The 19,334-nt window shown below is 41.7% G+C and overlaps 1 protein-coding gene across 2 annotated transcripts in view; it reads right to left on the bottom strand.

The window, feature by feature from the left end:
• Positions 1–19,334, bottom strand: part of KIF26A (kinesin family member 26A) — a 103,966-nt gene that overhangs the window by 37,282 nt on the left and 47,350 nt on the right. For both annotated transcript variants that reach the window (XM_054200314.1, XM_054200315.1), the window contains exon 4: positions 13,536–13,702. In XM_054200314.1, the coding sequence (XP_054056289.1) occupies positions 13,536–13,702 (167 nt within the window). The remainder of the gene's footprint in view (positions 1–13,535; positions 13,703–19,334) is intronic.

Here is a 19,334-nt window from a genome sequence, read left to right as displayed (position 1 = left end):
GTGCACTTATTCAAGAGTTTTGGTTTGACCTTGACAGCCATCATGGGAGCAATTTTTCTCCTGGTTCTGAACCCTCTGCAAAGCTTGCAAAATTCTGGACACAGGTTTATGCTGGGAATAAGTTTACTCTAAAGCAAGACTCTTCCAAACATTCCCAGTTCCCAGCCTAACAAGGCATCACTCCTCTGCCACACAACCAATATCCCAAGCCTTTCCCACTGCAAAGCAGCTCCAAAGGAAGCAGTGGGAAAGTCACAGTCTGTCATTGTATCTGCAGTTCCAGTTATTGTTTCCTTAATTACTCGTCAATACAGACAACAAATAGACGGATGTCCTACAATACACCCTCCAGCACTCTGTCCTGAGCCTTCCGCAGCTCACAGAATAAACTTGGTTGGCATTATTACTTTTATTATTGCTATTAGTATTTGATTTGTGGTTCTAAAATTAGAAAGGTAGCACAATGAAACAGTGCAGTTGCTACCCAAAATCCCAAGCAAACTTAAAAATAAACAAGGTATCCATTTCCACTAACGACATTTGATCTGGAAAATAAAGTCTGGTTCAGAAAAAGCCATTTTTAAACAGAAAACCGAGACTGTCTAAATCTGTCATGAAGGTTTGCGAAGGACAGGCACCATCTGTACTCCTACAATAAATTTTGTCCAAGGAGTTACTTATACAGTATATGTTAAATTTTGAGGTTATAGACTTCTCTTCCCCCTAGAACAAGTTTACTGTGTTCCTGTGATGCATATATAGCTTCAGGAGGATATAAAGGCTTTCCTTACTTTAGTACCACTACACAAGTACAGCACCAAACCTTTGTTTGCTTAGCTGTCCCAGCAATGCTGTCACGAGGCACTGCCAGGAAGAACAAACAATTAATGTTCCTTATTTCAGTGGTTCAGCTTCCTCAATAAATAATTAGTTCGTGTGGATCACAATGCACGGCCTCAAACAATAGCATTTTTATAATGGGTGATGGTAATAAAGTTTCAGTAGAACACCATTATTCTGAAACATTCCAAAATGTCAAACCACATCTAATATTGTAGGGATATTACCAAGCCAACATTATGAGAGAAAGTATTTCCAATATGAGATTAATTTCATGCCTTGCCTCTTGCACATACCATAATCTTGCAATTCCAGCTTGAATTTCAGTCTCTCACTTTAAGTGACCTCTTAATTTTCTCTTAGTATCTCTTATTAAAATCAGCAAGGCAGAAATAAAAATCAGCTATGTTGACATATTAGGAACATCATCTGCTCACAGCTGATCAGAGAAGACGGGTCCAGAAGGGATTTTAAGAAGTTATCTACAGTTTCCCAATGCTCCATGGTAGGATGAACTTTACTTAATAGATTCCAATATATTCCAACTTGTTCCAACTTGTTCTTAGAAACCCCCAGTGAGAGCAAGTCCACAGCCTCCTGAGGCAATCAGTTCCAGTTTTTAACTATTCTTACTGTTGGAAAATTCACACCTCATGTCTCACATAGATCTGCCTTGCTGGAATTTATGTTCTTTATTTTCTCTCACCTGCCCAGCAGACATGCAGAAGCACTTATTTCCTTCTGCTGCAGCAACTGTTACCTGTAGGAAGACCACCACCGCACCTCACTCTTCTCTTTTACAAGCAAAAAAGTCATGGCCCTTCCAACCTTTCTTCAAAGGCTGTTTCCTTGATTTCTGGCCATCCTTGTTGCTCTCCCCCTAACTCTGTTCACATCTTCAGAAAGTATGGAATCAAGGCTCTGTGCACCATTGAGCAACAGCCGAGACTCACCTGAATTCAGGCACCACACAAGAAAGACTGGGCAAAGCCACTTTGAGATAAACTCAAAAAGACCTCTGGAAGATGGCAAGTTGGAATAAACCTGCAGGGTGCCCCTGACATCAGAAGAGCTTCCTCATGCTGAACAGACCCAAGAACTGGTCCCTCCTCTCAGCTACACGTTATTATTTAAACAGAAGCAACCAAACAAGCCCATTTTCAAGAATTCAAGCAATGTGCATGCAGGAATCCAAGAAAGAATTTTCACAGCTCTTCCATGTAATTTTTCTCCAGGTTTAAGAAACACCAACGAGCAGATCTGCACGAGCATGGACTGTTACGCTCCAACCACTTTTCTGCTCTCCCAAACCAGTGGTTTCTGAGGTCGCTGCTACAAAATTGTCGTGAGCGATGTCAGCTCCATATTCTCCTCAACTTGCAGATTTAAGACACTTTTCTGGCCAAAGAACATTGCTTCAGCAGCCAGGACCAGGGTTCAGGAACTGACTTTTTTTATATATATCTACCAGAATAACAGCTAGTCACTGCAGCCTGCCATATACCGTTTCCAGCTCTGTTCACTAACGATGTTAAACAAAGCAAGAGCAGACGAACATACTGCTGTACTTCCATACTCGCTGTTTACAATTGTACCATATGACAAACTGCTCAAAACCTGTGTAGGTTAATCTTTATGTAAGCAAGACTGTCAACGCCTAATATAGAAATATGTCAGTTCCTAGGCTGCACACAGCACAGATAGCTACGTATCGAAGAATCCAGCTACCTGAATGCCAGCAATATTTCCTCGCTCTGTTTCATGAACTAACTGAGCTAAAGCAGGCAGAACCACATCAATCTAAGCGTGCTCCTTAGGCAAAAAAAGTTGGCCTTGTTTGCCAGCGAGACTTAGCCTCATGAAACAGTCAGGTTGAGGAGAATAACATTCTAGTCTCATTTGTATTCTATCAAGAAAAAGTAATAAAGACATTCTCAAAACTACAAAGTAATAACACAGAAACAATGGTGCTAACTAGCCCTTCATTATTAAAGTAATTACTTATATAGATCACTTACAATTTTGCCCTGCAATATCAGCTCCCGGTATACAGAAAGAAGCCAGCACCAAAATGACTTACTAGGCAATAAATTATTTTTGTTACAAAGGATATTACACTCCATGTTATTCATCAAAAACAATCTGGTATGAAAAGCAAAAGCATTCTGCTCGTTCAGGCTGCTCCAGGGAAGAAACAAGCACATTTATGATTGGAAAGGATGGGAGATAAAATACAGGACACGGCTAACAAGGGGTTCATCTGAAGCACAAGGTTCAGGCAAATACCAGACAGGAAAGAGGGGGACAGAACGAAGGGGATATCCAGGATTTTCACATTCCCGGTCACATCTGGCAGTCTGAATACAAGTTAGCACCTGTGACTGCAAAGCCTGCTTTACCATAAAAGCTCTGGCGTGGGTTATGTTTTCAGGTTACCTTCCTTTGCCCCAACACACCATCCCCACAGACATACCTTTCTCATCACCTCCAGCTCCCTCAGTTCCACGTTTTAGTGCACGTCTAGAAAATCCACAGAGGATCTTTTCCTGCTCCAGCCGGGTTTTATTTCAGATGCTAAGTCAAAGGCTTGACACCTATACTGCCAAGCAAATAACTTCTCAGAGGGTGCATTTACTTATTCCTACTGTTGGCGAGTTAAATGGTCACTGACAGCATTAAATGATGCAGTGGAAATCACCCAAGTACAGACGTCGTATGCCCACATAATGAATATTTTTAAACAGAGGAGGGACACATGGGCTTCTTAAAGCCCAGCATTCCTGTGATTTATTTAACAGACCTCAGTTCTGAAACGATACTTCTCAGAGGTATAATAGGCTGAAATTGCAGCACCATTTAAAATAGCACTTAGCAGGAAAATGTGAGCTGCATTTTCCTCCGTCACTGCAGATGGAGAGATTTGACTATTTCTGACCCAAAGCTGATAACTTGAAATTTCAGCAGAAATAAGTAACTCCTGAAGACGTGATTGAGACACATCATCAAAGAATAATCTGAAGCTTGCCCTGGACTCCAACTAGCTTCACTAATAACGCTTAGATTAGATTCATTTTATGCTGATTAACTTCCACTGAGTCATTTCCTCCCAGTAAAAACTTCATCGGGCAGTGCTTCTTAGTAAGCGAGCTCCACCACTGAGGACACAAAAAGCCCAACAAAGCAGAAGGCAACCCCAAGAGCATCACTCTGTGATAACCAGCAAAGCAGCACTGACTGATGCTGAGTGAGGTACTGGCTAAGCTCTTTGAAATGTCCTGCCAAAAGAAACATCTTCCATCCTCCATCAGGAAGGATGAGGAAAGTTATAGAAAGCCAAAATTCACTATTTCACAGAGAATTTAAGAGTACCTTCAGAGTAATCCTGCAGTTGATGAAGCACTGCAGCTATAGTGCTGGTGCATCATTTTGGCTTGACATTTCATTTTTGTTACAAATGATAATGTAGGATATCTTATTTTGCCACGAGCACAAGCAAGCAAAGCAGCCTAGCTCAGAATAGAGACACTGTCACTTGAAAGCCCATCTGCCCTGCAAACCGCATCCTGCACACGGTAAACTAAGTGTTGCAGTGACTGCAAGTCGGCCATGAGAACTAAATATTCAATTATCTATCAGTCTGATTTTACTGTTTTGCCTGCCAAGTCTGTCTGTCTTAACAAAGTATTAAAATAGTTAAATACGTTATTGGAAGAGTCTGAAAGGCACTAATAAAGTTGCAAAACAGGTGCAAACTGTCAAATTACATCCCCACAGGAAAGTCACTGTTATCGTTTTACCTATGGAATGCTCCATTCCCACTGCAGCAAAGCCACCAGCACAGCTGCCACTGCCACCATGCTGAGGAGCCCCAAATAACGGAGTCAGAGCAAGCACTGGTGTTCAGGAGTCCAGGAACCAAAAAAGCAGGCAGACTGAGAGGGCTGGGGTGGGGGGAGAGGTGAGAGAACTGCTCATCTTGACAAGCTAGGAAGGGCAGAAAGAAGGGAAGAAGTCGAAGGGAAAAAGAACCTCTGATAGCTAGACAACAGTGAGATTCCATATATTCAGGAAAACAGAATGATCAGGTGCATTCAGCTATAAATGAACGAGAAAATATAGAAAGGCTCTTATGAAAAATCCTTTCTGTATTTCCTGCTAATCTGGTTGGCACCAGGCTCCCCCCTTGCTTCATTTTGCCACTTCCAGCGTAGCCCATCCTGCTTCCACACAACCCCTGTGGCCTGTGCTACCCAGATAAGGCTTCTCCTCCCAAACATCTCCTTGACACTGATGCCTTGCATGATCTCTCCTTGGCTCATACCCTGATCCCTAACCCTCTATACTGGGGAGCTTCGTTTTTCAAGCCAATGCCTCCTAAATGCCCAATGTTGCTTCATCTGGTCACCAACACCCCCTGGTCACCATGACCAATTCCCTCCAAGGTGCTCTGAAATCCTCACCACGGGCTCTCGCCCTCATCTGATCACTCAGTGCATCCCCGCTCTAGTCAAATAGCCATATCCTGATCTCGGATCTATCGGCCTTTGGAACATTTTTCATGCTTTCATCAGCGTTCTAACTCAGCAGCGCCGATGTCCAAAACTCTGCCTTCCCTCTCCCCTCAGCGACTCTGATTTCTTTACCTCCTCCCTTTGCTGAACTACAGCTCTGTGTCTCATCTCTGCTTGCCCCGTCAGTCTCATCATCATCACAGAGGAGCTCTTCATAGCAGGGAGCCTGGATTACTGTTTGCTGATAAAGCACTGTGTAAATGTATGATGCAGTATTAGCAATGATACCAGTAATGATGTTCTGCTCTTAAACATGCTGTCCTGAGAGTCATTTCTGTCTCCAAGAACAAAGCCTACTAAATTCAGGCTTATCTTCTAATTTATCCTCCTTACGGGCTAATGCCAAACGGGATATACCTAAAGTATGCACCGTTTTGTTTGTCCTTAATTATAGGCAGTATTATGCTGCCACAGCAACTAGGAAAGCTAAAGCCGCCCTAAGACGACACAAGATACCGCACAACACTGCACACCCTGCCCTGTCTCCTGTCCACACATAGCACCATGCTACGCTATGTGCTCATGTTTACTCTGCAGGAACAGCTAGCAACAACATTCCAGCAGCCGCGGCATGGCACCGGCAAGACGAGGCAAGCTGTGTGGTGGCACCCGCTCCATCTCCATTTGCACATCTGCATGAAGGCATTCCTGCTCCCCCCGTCTCCACACAGAGGAAAAAGGGGGCTGGGAAGGCATCTCCTTCTCCAGCACCATGCAGCAGGGAGGACACTCTGCAGGGACCAGGCTGCACTAGATCCAGAAAGGGATTCATTAAGGGGAAAGGGCTAATTATATACCTGTCCCCCCCGAAACAGCTGGATGCTCCACTTCATCTGCACAGCTGTAGCTCTCCCCCAAGCTGCAGACTGCTTGGCCACCCTTCCTGACCGGCTTGCAACAGTGATCAGATGGCAGCAAAAGAAATTGTGGTATTTGGGGCATTTAACGAAGAAGGGTTGATGCTGTTGAGCTGCGTTAATGCCAGTGAGCCATCACATCCCTGGAAGTGCCCCGCAGCTCCTGTGATACTGCTGTGACACTGCAAAGTACGGACAAACCGTGCATGGGTTTTGGATATACCTGCCAGCAAGGCAGCCTTAATTGGGAAGAGCTGGTACCCCGCTTTCCTAGGTGATTAATTCAAAATTAATTTTCCCATATCACTTCAACACAGGATTTCTTGGGCGTGGGTTGAGCTTAATAAGGAAGCTTTAACAACTGACTCTGCTTCTTTCCTTGACTTGTCATTCACCAAGAATTTACTACGGTTACGTGTAACTGTAGCAAGCACCTCTGTTTCAGCCTCACAGACTAGCTTAACTACCACAGGTCAGCACAAAAAGGTCTAACTCAGGATCCAATGAGTCACACGTTTTCTTCACCTTTTGGTGAACTACTACTTATTCATAACCCAGTTATCCACTTTATCTGTCAAAGAGATTTAAATTGTGCCAGCTCTGCACAAAGCCAGGATACCAGTGCATCACAGCAGGGTACAGGGCAAAAGTTTACAGCTATTAAATACAGAGAACTGATGAACTACATTATGAGCTTAGCAGAAATATAATTCTTGCTTTTAACAGGACAGAGAATGACAGGCTGAAGTGATTTAGCTAGAAACATCTTAAACATGGCAACTTAAAAAAAAAAAGCATGTTTCATATTTTTTGTGCTTTTTTCCCCTGCATTAAATTCTGAAAGTACTGATAGTCATGGAATAATCAGGTTTAACAGGTTAGCAGTAATATATGCCTCAAGTGTTCCTAATACATCATAATCTTCTTTCACAGAATTTGCATCACTGTCAAACCGAACTACTGATTTTCGGTTGATGCTTTTAACATGTTTCTATGGTTACTTTCCAAGGTTGCATCACAGAAGCCTGAACAGCAGTTCAGAAAGACAAAAGGCATTTTGCATCCTTCACCATATTAAATAATTTATGAAAGTTAAGGCATCCTCATGGAAAAAGGAATACCATAAAAGAATAGGTTCTGAGGTTATTTTCTCAGCAACAGTTTGAAGCACAATAAAATCAATATCTCTACAAAAGCCTTCAAGAACCAGACTATTTGACTAATGTTCCATATGGTACAAAATGCTAAGGAACACATACTAAGTTTAGATCTATATGCACAAGCCTATATGAACTGCATGAATGGATCTTAAAGCAGAATATGTAGACATCTAATTTGCTGCTGTCAGCTTCATCTTTTAAATCAGGGACTAGGCATTGTCTCAGAAAGTGTTTTACATGTGAAAAATGCAAAAATAAAACTGAAAAAAAAAACCAAAGTAAAAATGGTAATGACAGCCTTTATTATTTCCATTATTTTTCATTCAAAGCCACACAGATTTCATCCATCCACGAAACGCTAAGAATTTTGACTAGTGTAATGAAAGCTTGTACACAAAATATCTGAATTCTCTGCCTACCGCTACACTAGATCAGAGTTTATTGGAACTAATTGAAGTGTCTGAGGCTTGGAACAAAAACACATTAGTCATTTAGTGGTTGTGCTAATATTGCTATGCCTTTCCTGCAGTTTCATTAGATACAGGCTGCTTCAATACCCTAATCATATGCTCAGTCACAGCACAATCAGTACACAGAGTACTGACAAGCTGTCCCACCATGCCTAAAGCTGATAAGGTGTCTGCTCTATGAGTAACCTCAATTATTGACTATATTTTATGGTCAATCTAATGACCAAATGCTTATCAGTGAACCATCAGGTGCCTGTAATAGGATAGTGACCCTTAGTTTATATGTACCATTACTGCTCATTAGTGAATAATTAGATTCTTTAATCCACGACTCACAGGCATTAAAATATGATGGAATATCCTGAATCTAGAAAAAGACGACTATGCTTATTTTAACTCTTAAGATGTTCAATTACATTACTCAGAGATTATATGTTATATCTTGTTAAGAAAAGCTGCTTGCAAAAAGCATATCATGTGTAATGTTTTATGTCATGTCTAAATTGACACAGCTTTCCCAAACATGCAGGAATACGACGAGAGTGGAAAGATAATGGGTGTGATTCACCACCATGGTTCTCTAGATTTATTAACTTAAATGGTTTTAATCTAGCAAAGCCCAGCAACACTGCAAATAATTTAGAAACCTGAAAACTAGTGAGTGCATAGTGAGTACTACGTTTGGAAGACTAATTCATCAAACAAAAGCAGGCAGATGCAAGGGAAAGTAGCTGCAACTCCACGGCTATTTCCCTGCTTCAAAGGCGGCAGTCCCATGGCAGCAAGAGCAACCCTGTGACCAAACCAGTTTTTAAAAAAATGTGAAAATAACCCAACATCAAACAAGATTAAAACTTAAGGGAGACTTAACACAGTCTGTCTTCTGCTCAGCATTGCTCAGGGCTGCTTGGTTTTATACATTATTATTTCTTCTAAGCAGCTGTGATTCCTCCTGGCTGCCCTGTCACTGCTCAAACCTTCCTTCCAGCTGGCCTTTGTGTGCCGAGGCCAGGCAGCCATGCCCTCACCAAAACACCGCACTCCCACCCGGCAGCACAGCCGGTGCCGCCACCACTGTCACCAGCCACCAACAGGCGGAAATGTCACGTTAATAGTGACGGCTTCAATTTCTCGGGGGCCTTGATTCTCCTCCCAAGAGAATGGTATTTTCTTTTTTTGGCAGACAGCCCATTAACCTCTACGCAAGTGCATGCCCATTCTCCTCCTTGCTGCCCTTCTGCCTGTTCTTGGAAGCATCATTTCCTCTCTTCCCTAGGTGTCCAGTTGACAAAAAAACCCAGCAACTTACTCAGCTTTATACCACGATAAGCCAATATTTACTTAGTTGTAAGTATAACCCACAGAAGGGTCCTACAACTATCTCACATATTTTCACTTAGTAATATAAAGTTTGTTCAGGTTCCTTATACAAAAAAAAACCCAAAACAACCCAACCCCAAAACCTGGAAACAAGTATGAAGCATGGAGCACTAAGGAAGGCACGGCTCATTCCACACTAAGGTACAAAGCCCAGCTGCATTCTCTTAAATCTAAAGAATGCAAGATTAAACTTCCCCTGCATTTAAAGGGTAAACTGGGAGCCTCTTCACAGCCATCCATGCCCATGAACTGCACTTTTTGCTCTGACTTTCTTAGTCTGCCACTGACCTACTGAGAAGCTGCATTTTCTGCTAAATCCTCTGGTCCTTCAGTAGCATGACCATTGAGTAATGTCTGGCAATTTGCTTGTGTGACACAGTCAGATGTTAATCAAAGCTTTCCTCCTTCTATGACAGATCAGAGTGAAGAAAAAAGCTTAAAACTGATTTAATTTCTTAATACACTTCTGTCTGCTGGCTCTAATATTTGGCTTTGATTTTGAATACTTAGCACTTCCATGCTAGACACTCTGCACTTCTAGGTAATGAATAAAATACTATTTTTTTTTTGAAAAGCAGAACATAATTAAGCTTGAAGAAATTAAATATGACATTCAAATGAGAAAGAGCTTTGGATGAATATGTAGATTTGGGCCACACATATGCTTAACAAAATCAATGCATCCACTGCAAAGACTATCCTAAAGATACCCATTTTAGCCATGGGTACCTCTTATCACCAGGTAAACATTTTGCTGTGGGTCTTAGTTATCATTTTCCAGGTGAGGACATGAACTCTCTGTACTGTCTTTTGAGTTTGTGACCTTACAAACACAAAGCTATGACTCCCACTGAGGAACAAACAGCAGTAAAAAACAAACCAACCAACCAACAAAAACCTGCAGAGACCTCCTGCCTTCTCAGGCACAAGACAGCCCACAAGCAAGAGTCAAAGGGTGCTACCCTTAAAGACTCCAGTTTTAATGTGAAAAAGACATTTATTTGCTGCCAGGAAACTATGCCACAGCCCAAAAGCTAATTGTGCTAGGACCTGTACAAACACAGTTAATGCTATTCTATGAAGAACAAGACTGGAATCCTTTGTTCATGTGAAAAAAAAATTGGGTCTAGTGTTGTTCCTGCTAAGGAAATCGCAGATGCAGTCTCCACAAGCACCCTACGAAGGCTTTTTCTTCCAAAGTAATTAACCCTGCACCCCAATACGCCGAATGTTAACAGACACACATATGTTTGCCTAGCTACTTTACTTCTGTGACAAAACAGCCCTTTTCACAAGCTAAGGTCCCAACCACAGCCCCTTTTACAAAAGGGCTCTTGTAAAAACATGAAGGTACTCAGTAGATTTGGTCAAAGAGAGGGCAATGATTCCAAAAAAATAAATATGTGTGTGTGATTATCAATATATTAATTGCATTTATTCCAGTAGAGAACAAGGAACAAAACGTGCCAGGCTCTGCATAACGCGAGTAACACGCTGGCCCCACTATGAAGTTCACAGTTTAAGTGGCTGAGGAGGGAAACACGGTAAGGAAAGAATCAGCAAATCCAATGAACAGGGAGACCACAGAGTAACACTAGTGCCACGACTCCTCTTTCATCTCTAGGTGCTTGCTGAGAGAGGATTATCTGAACAGAGAGACAAAGGACAGAGAAGTGGATGTTGCCGCAAAGGATTCAAGGCAGGGGTGACCTTCTTCCTCAGCACGCTCAAGGCCGGATCGTCCAAAAGCAAAGAGAAGACGGACTGGAAAGGCTGGAGCAAAGAAGCCTGATGTCCCATCAGTACTGAACAAAAACAGCCAACACTGTTGATATCCCAATATTTGTGGTCCCTGGATAAGCTGCTACCACCCCAGTTTCTGCCGGCATCTGTCTCTCACTCATTCTTGAAGATTTCTTCCTCTTCCTCTCCCCTCCTGCTGAGGGCCGCATGGCTCGAGGGTGGGAGGAAGACTCAGCATGGAAACTTTGATCCATAAGGTCCCCATGCCAGGAGGAGTCAGAAGAGAAGAAGGAGCAGGGGGAGAGGGAACCTCTCCTGAGGTTAATGCCAATGGTGGTGGAGCAGCCTGGCCACGACTATGCACCTGACGACCTGCTCTACATATTAATGTCCGCCAGGGATCAATAATGGATCTCTCTCCCCCAGCCTTTGTGAGTGTTTCAATTTGTATTTTTAATCACAGTCATAACTGAACTTGTTTCTTGAATGCTTGCTTTTAGGGAACCTGAGATTCTTAGACAGGCTCTGGAATACTGAAATACATTGATCAGCAACGTGATGAAAGATCACGAAAATTCTACAAAACTAATTCAGATAACTGATAATTGTTAAAGGAAAAAAAATATTTCTCACTTAAGTCTCTCTCTCCAACAACAACCACCAAAAAAGAAACAGAAGTGCTTTGTGCAGAAAAATTTCAACCAGACCCGTTCTTTGGTTAAAAAATTGAAGGGAATCGATTTTGAACAGAGGAAACATGGGTAGGGAATAAGCAATGTACTAATGGGTTTTAAAATGTTTTAGCTAGCACATAGCTGCTGAAGCTATAAAACTCTGATTCACTCAAGGCAAAGACAGATTCATGAGAAGCAATTAGTGCCTGATCCAACCTACAGCGATGTCATTTGCCGTCTTGCTGTTGACTTCAAGAATCTTTGAATCAAGCCAACGACAATCATTAGTAAGGATCTGTCGCTTTACAATAAAACCAGAACCTAGTTTTTCTGACCAGTGACAGAAACATCACTGGGCGAAAAGGTTTTGGATCTTATTTCAGATTATTAGGCACTGATTTCTTTCTCTCAATTCCAAAGGGCCCATTTTATTTTCTGGATTCCCCGGTGAAAGTGACAGTCTTTACATTTGCTTACGATATACAGAGTCACACTGAAATAAATCCAAAGGAGTTTAAGCTAGACTGTTCATACCCACGATATGAAATGCAGTAATGAAAGCTATGCTCTTGTCCAGCCTAGGTACTTTGGAGAGGATTCATCTGTCCTTATTTAGGCAACTAAACAAGAAAAGAGATGTCTGAGCTTTTTCCCCTGACCTTTCCTCTCCACTCCCACTGATTTCAGACACCTATCTTAAAATGAAACAAACCATTCTCTGTAAGCAACCATTCCTCTGTGTTGACTTTAAACCTGCAGCACTTAGCACAGACACAAACACCAACTTACACACACCACTCCTGGGCAGCCACGTCCCAGCACAGACACAAACACCAACTTACACACACCACACCTGGGCAGCCACATCCCAGCCTCCTGTGTACAGACAGACTGTGATAATTAGGCATACAATGCTTAAGACTCATTGTACTATGTTCTTTTAAAACACAGGACGTGGGAAGTTGAGCTCCTCCTGAGGTCAGATTGTAACTTATAGTAAATGTCTTCTTTTTTTTTTAATGGTGCAAAACATGTTGAAGATCAAGGAAAAGGAAACAATACAATTACCATCATGATTACATGATAAGAAGGATCCTCACTCAGTGCATAAATTTGACTTTAATGCCATTCACAGACATACGTTTTTCAATATTGTCTCAAAACATGTTCAGTTCTGAATTAAAAAAGGAGTTTGGAATGTAAGTACAAAGCCCTGAATTTTGTTGTCTTAAATACCATCTGCTTGACAGCGTATTGCATTTAATCAACATTCCTAATTACAACAAACATTTCACAAACAAAACTAACATATCATTTTTGTTATAAGACCCAAGAATGGGAAAAAAAGATTGTGCTGAGCTACTGCTAAAAAAGAATGTCTTAAACTGTTTTAACTGTTGCTACTGACTATGGGGAGACTTCTATTTGCACACATAAGCCGTGCTACTGAATAAAAGTCTAACTTTTTTTTTTATTTAGATCTGAGTAAAAAAAAACTTGTTACTTCAGCTTTTGCTCCAAGAAAACCTACAGAGTAACAGACTTGCTACAGGTAGGAATGGCCATTAAGGACTAGATAAAGACCAACACACATTTTCTTGGGTTTTGGTCAATAGGGGTTCTTGCTCAGGTCTCCAGTGAGAGAAATGGGGGCATTATCATCACAGTCCTGCTCCCCAGTGGTAGTGGAAAGCCACAGTCATGACCAGGTGACCAACTCCACTTCTCAGCAACCAGCACCACACACACCACCTTCTACCCATGGCAAAGACGCAACAGCATTTCACAACCAATTGAAGACCCATGAGCAGTTACAGAAACCAGAAAGATTAATAACTACCTTATGAAGAATGAAGCTGCAGCTGAGGTACCTGCCGAGACTCCGGCTGGAGCAACCAGGCTCTGGGAGGTGGCCGAGCCGCCTGCTCCCACGGAGTCAGAGTTGTTCTGCCCTGAGCTGATCTGAACACTGGGACCATCCCGGCCACTTTCTGGTGCTGTTTCCGCCTGAAAAAAATAAAAACACATATACAGGTTAATACACTTGCTGAATAGCCATGACGGGGAGAAGTCTCATGCAGCACTTCCAAAGAGTTTGCAAGGGCGAAGGTGAGGATCAGCAGCGGCTGAGGAGCAATACGGCTGGACAGGAGTACCACAGTAGGTCCCACAACAGAGAAAGTAAAAACCATGACCGCAGCAGATGAGCGGAATAACACAGAGACCCTTTGTGATGGGTAATGCACAGTTAAACAGTTTGACAGGCATGAAGAAATGGAAAACGATAAGCAGAACCCTTTTGTTTTACAGTGTTATTTGGGAGCTGGCAGAACTGTTTATCTGGTTCAGTTATAACTGTCAGGAATTATTTCTCAGTGGCACATCATCTACGAGACCTATCTGTTTAAGAGGAACTAACCAAACAGTCACATTTGTAACATGTTTCCACATGAATAACCCCAAGAACTAAATAAAAAAAAATTGATTTTTTTAAAACATATCTATAGCCCTGCTTTTCAGCATTATTTATCTTAGCAGCACAAGTGCACAGCATTTGTTCCTCCTGCAAACCGTTCCAGTGGAAGAACAGGAGTGACTGGAGATGCATCTTCTCCAGCATAATGAATCTGTGGTATTTGAGACAGAGTTTGGAGGGGGGCGACTGTTTTGGGATTTTGCCAAAATATCAGACATCTGTATTGTGAAATTGCGTCATGTTGATATCTTCATGCTTAGGCCACCAGGCCTTTCAGTACCACGTTCAATTAAGCCCCATCAGTCAAATGCTCATTGACAGTGCTGGGAAGGCCTCCTTTTCGGAAGAACCTGCTCTATGTCTAGGAGTACTGAAGATTTAATTAAAGACGACACCACAATAAATATTTGTCAAAAAGAGTTAATTGCTTCATGTATGATAATATATGATGTTTCTGTCATCTGAAATACTACTTTGACATTTCCAACTAATTAGCTAAAATAAATTCCAGAAAAGGAGACAGCCTTGTAATGAAGCACAAACGCAATTAAGTACTTCCTGGGATGCCACCAAATTTTAAATTCTGTGCTGCCATAGATCATGTTTTACAACTATAGATATGCAGACATGGTAATAGGGCCTTCCCAGTTACATACACACCCTCAATTTTCTCATACACTGACAATGCAAACAGAGTTTTTCTCATGAGAACTGAGGCAACCCAGTTATTAGGTATCAAGTAAAAGAAAACTCTGCCAACCAAGCAGCGCTCGACTGATGCATGAAAGGCCGTCTGGAGTTTCATGTGGACTCATTCCCATAGGTTGAGTGCTGAATTCCCAGTTCCCAGCAAAGTCAACAAGAAGAAAGCTCACCCAGCTCTTTTGAAAGTCTGCTCTTTAAAGATTAATACTATTATCAGTATTATGGAGTGGCTGACTAATGCTTTACCATAGACTGCTACACAAAAAAGTTCTTTTAAGAGAGCTGAAGCTGAGACACAGAAGAATACTCATGCAGATTAACATAATTTTAGCAAAGCTACTCACACTAGAAGCCTAACTGGAAACTTTGAATAACTGTCTGCAAAACTGTTCACTCTGTAATACAGAAGTCTCAGGAGACTTAGCAATGCAGGCAAAAAGGCAGTGACCAAGCACTGCTAGAGGTAAAGATTGGCACAAAAAATGGTATGCCAGCAATATGAGCAGGTACTTCACTAATTGAAGCAACAAGTGTGCGGTCTTGACACATTTTGGTCTTTAAAATCCATGGAAAGTATATGGCATGGGGAAAACAATGCAGACTGGGAAAGATCCAAACGGGACATCTGAACTTTTGAGTTACATAAACTGATGCAAAGCGCTAATAATAAGCGGTGCTTCCTACAGACTTAGCAATTTACAGACTAAGAAACCTATACCAGAAACTCTGGAGCCAGTACACCGGGCTCACAGACTGGCACGCCAAGGGGCTGCCATGCACAGTGGCCAGTGGCATGATAGCCAGCAAGAGAAGGAAACCCTACCAGCAGCCACTGGCAGCCTAACATTAGCATTTGCATACTCCCATGTGTTCTGCTAGGAAGACAACCATAACGCTCTATCACATGTGCTGTTGTCTCAGACTAAAAGTTACAAGGTCAAGATTAATTCCCAAGACATGTTTTTCCATTCACTTTCAACAGGGGCTATATTAGACAACAGGACTTTGAAACAAAGAAAATTAATGTTTAAGCAAAATATGGAAAAAAGAAGACAGAAGCAGCAACCTGTTTCTAATCGCTCATACTTTTAATTAATGCATAGTCTAAACAATGGCATAATCTAAAGCTGAAGATGGAATCTGTAGAGTTAGCATGAAACTCTAGTGAATTTTACAGCAAAGTGTAACAGATTGGTAAGAACTGACTGGAATCTGTTAACCAGAAAGGGGTTTGTTTCTTTGTGAACACTGTATTCATCTTCCGAGAGGTCAATTTCCGTAAAAGCTATTCACATTTAGCAAAAATATGTGCAATGTATAACATGCATGCTTTTTTTCATCACTTTTTTATTTCTCCAAGAACTTAGAAACCCACATTTCTACGAGACCAATGATTGTGGACATAGCATCTAACTTGAAATACCCAAATCAAACCTAGTATTTCAGATAGCAGATGGCTGAAATACTTTCTAAACCAACATATCTGAGTTGGATGTCTGTAAATTGCCATTCACACTTTTGAAGACTCAAACTGTAATTTCTGGGTAAATTTGGAAGTTTTATTCTCAGTTCTGTGCGTCCGTGAAAGGAGAATGAGGGGAAGCCAAGGAGAAGGCATTGACTCTTGTAAAGCAGGAAAAACTGAAGTAAGACACGCAAGATAAAATCATCAGAAGACAACCCATATCTTTTTCATTAAGTCTTCAATTACCCAATTAAAATTCTTAAACACAGCGGTAACATCAGTTTTGCTGCCTGGTGAGAAGCTAAAAAAGCACAAAACAAGTTCTTCCAAGTTTAGGACTCATTTTAAGGACTGCTTGCACCATCCAAAGTGCAGACTTTTCCAGCACAACCATGTTGAGCTCCCTGAGACAGCTGCATCTCTCAGCTGATGCGGAGGGCTCAGGTATGAGGAAATTTGTGAGTCCGAGCCATTTGCCCTGAGGCAGGAAAACTAAAGACAAGTAACGGGACCCTCCTGGACTCTCCAATTTGTCACACCAAGGTTTTGGCTTCTGTCGCTTAGAGCTGCTGAAGGGATAGGAATAAGATAAGGGGGCTTTGTTTTTAAACTAAATACTTCATGCATCTCCCTCATCTCAACCCATGCTCTTCTGGGGACTGCGTGTGGAAAATATCATTCTCTAGAGGAATGAGAGCAATTTTGCATGACTTTACTAAGCATGCAAGTCTGCACAGGGAGAAGACTCCAGTCTGCAGCTGAGAGGGAACTGTGCTTCACCATTTACTACATTTTCATAAATCATTCATGATCAAACACAGAAATCATAACCTTATCACTATGAAGTGTTACTGACTGCACTGAATATTTAAAGTGTCATAAGCCTCCACATCCAGAGATTAATGTTTGTTTTCATTTTCTAAGAAAAGGTTTGGGGGACAAAAGCCATTAACCCTCTGGAAACCAGCTAATCCTCAGAGGAAGGTTTTCCAAAACTGTTCCCAGGACACCTTCCCTCTGCTATCTCTGAAGTCTCATGAAATCTGGTACCAATAAGAGCACAGCAAGGACAACGCTCAAAAATGTGACACCAGGCGTTCTGCATGTGCAGGAATGACTGATGCCTCGGTGCTTCATATTGGTGCCTGCATCATGGATAGGCGAGTTTCTGTACCAGGTCTCAGTGCCCATCCTGAGGACACGGGAGCAGAGCTAGACATCCTGTGTTTTGGCCGGCAGCGTCCACACACGCAGCTGAGGTTGGCAGGGCCACAACAAGCAGTGACAGCATGAGTTGTTCCTGGTTACGATGGCCACAGGCTGGGGGAGAGGGCAGGAAGAGACAGAGGTAATCTGATATCCTTGAGCTGTGGAGGTGTGCTGGGCAGAGCGGGGGCATCCCCTGCCCCGTCCCCGATTCCCAGCACACAGGTTCCCTGCCCTGACCAGATGGCAGGAAACATCTGCCCAAGTTTAAACAAGTCAGACTAGTCCAAAATTACACTACAGAGAAGTTGGCCATAGAATAAATTTCCAGGTACACAGTACACTGCCAGGCCATTACCATCTAAAGGACAATTACAACCCTAACAAGCTCTTCACAAGTTTGAAGTGCAAAGCCAAAAACTAAGCCATAATGTTTCCAGTTTCCTGAATATTTCCATTCTCTGGACATTGACCTTTGTCCAGGGATCCAAAAAAGCCAAGTTAGGTACTGTAACTTTGTCTCTGTAACTCATGCAAAATATGTGCCTGGTAACGGGCAAGAAAAACATGGGAATATAAAAATCTAGAGAAAAAGAGAAGAAATCAATCCTAGCATTGCACGGCAATGGTAGAAGAAAACCAGAAGGCTGGATAGAGCTGTAGCAGAAAGTAATCAGATACGATGTCTAAATATAAGTATCAAGAACAGATTGAGAGAAGAGGGAATGGAGAAAATTACAAAAGCACCAACAAGTCTGATACACATCTGTGTAATCAGAGTCAGAACTCAATACAATTTATTTTATTTCAAAAAATTGGTCCCATAATGAAAGCATTCAGCAGGGCTTCAACAGTGAATTGCAAGTGAAGCTCTAGCAAGATCAAGCCTTAGTCTGTGCTGGGTCTTTTTCTATTTTTAATTTTCTTTTTAAGTTGTTTTCACTCCGTTCTGACTAGCAGGCAAGCATACAGAATTTTGAGTATTTGCTTTAACTTACTATATTGCCCTTTCAGACTGGAACGTCATAGCCAATTAAATTGTAAAAACTGCTTGATCTAATGATTTTGCAATATATTAAATCTACTGTTTGTATATGATAAAACAATAATTTTCCCCCTAAATGATTCATGCTAAGACTCTTATGACCTACTACCACTAACTGGAATAAACGTGACGTAAATCTCTATCTGGATAATGCTCATACTATAAACCCTTCCTTCCCGTAAGTGTGGATAAGTCCTGCATACATCTTCTATGTGAAATGTCTCCTCCTCCTCACGCTGCTGAGCTTTATGTAAAGTTAACTGTGCGGTACACGCCAAGCTGAAGTGAAACATATTCTGGATAAACTTTTTACTGCCTTTTGACTATGTTTCTGCCAGGGCTCATTATAAAATAACTAGGGCATTTTATAACTACAATAGACTACCATAGTCATTTTATAACCTGCAGCTGCAATGTGGTAACAAGAATGCCTAAACCTGTAGTTTCAGACTTTTATGTGCATCTCGTGTTCAATGTGAATCAAATGCAGGGCATAATATCCCTTCCTCCAAAATAGGTTTTCAGCTACAAGAGCTGCTAATGCCTAGCTTATCATTGATCTCTGAGATGAGGCAGAAGGAGAAAAATCACAGAGAAGTAGAATTAAATAGAAATAGGAGGGCTCGTCTGCTGTCACAGACTGAAAGTAATATAGGAGATTTAGAGACAACCTCAGGGCCCTTGCTTTTTGGATTAATATCTGAATTACTAAAACAGGTTAAGGGTTTGGATGTTTACCACC

This window comes from Rissa tridactyla, chromosome 4, assembly GCF_028500815.1.
Source record: "Rissa tridactyla isolate bRisTri1 chromosome 4, bRisTri1.patW.cur.20221130, whole genome shotgun sequence".
Taxonomy (NCBI): Eukaryota; Metazoa; Chordata; class Aves; order Charadriiformes; family Laridae; genus Rissa; species Rissa tridactyla.
The sequence above is the reverse complement of the archived record's forward strand: the minus strand, read 5'-3'. Positions and strand labels throughout refer to the sequence as shown.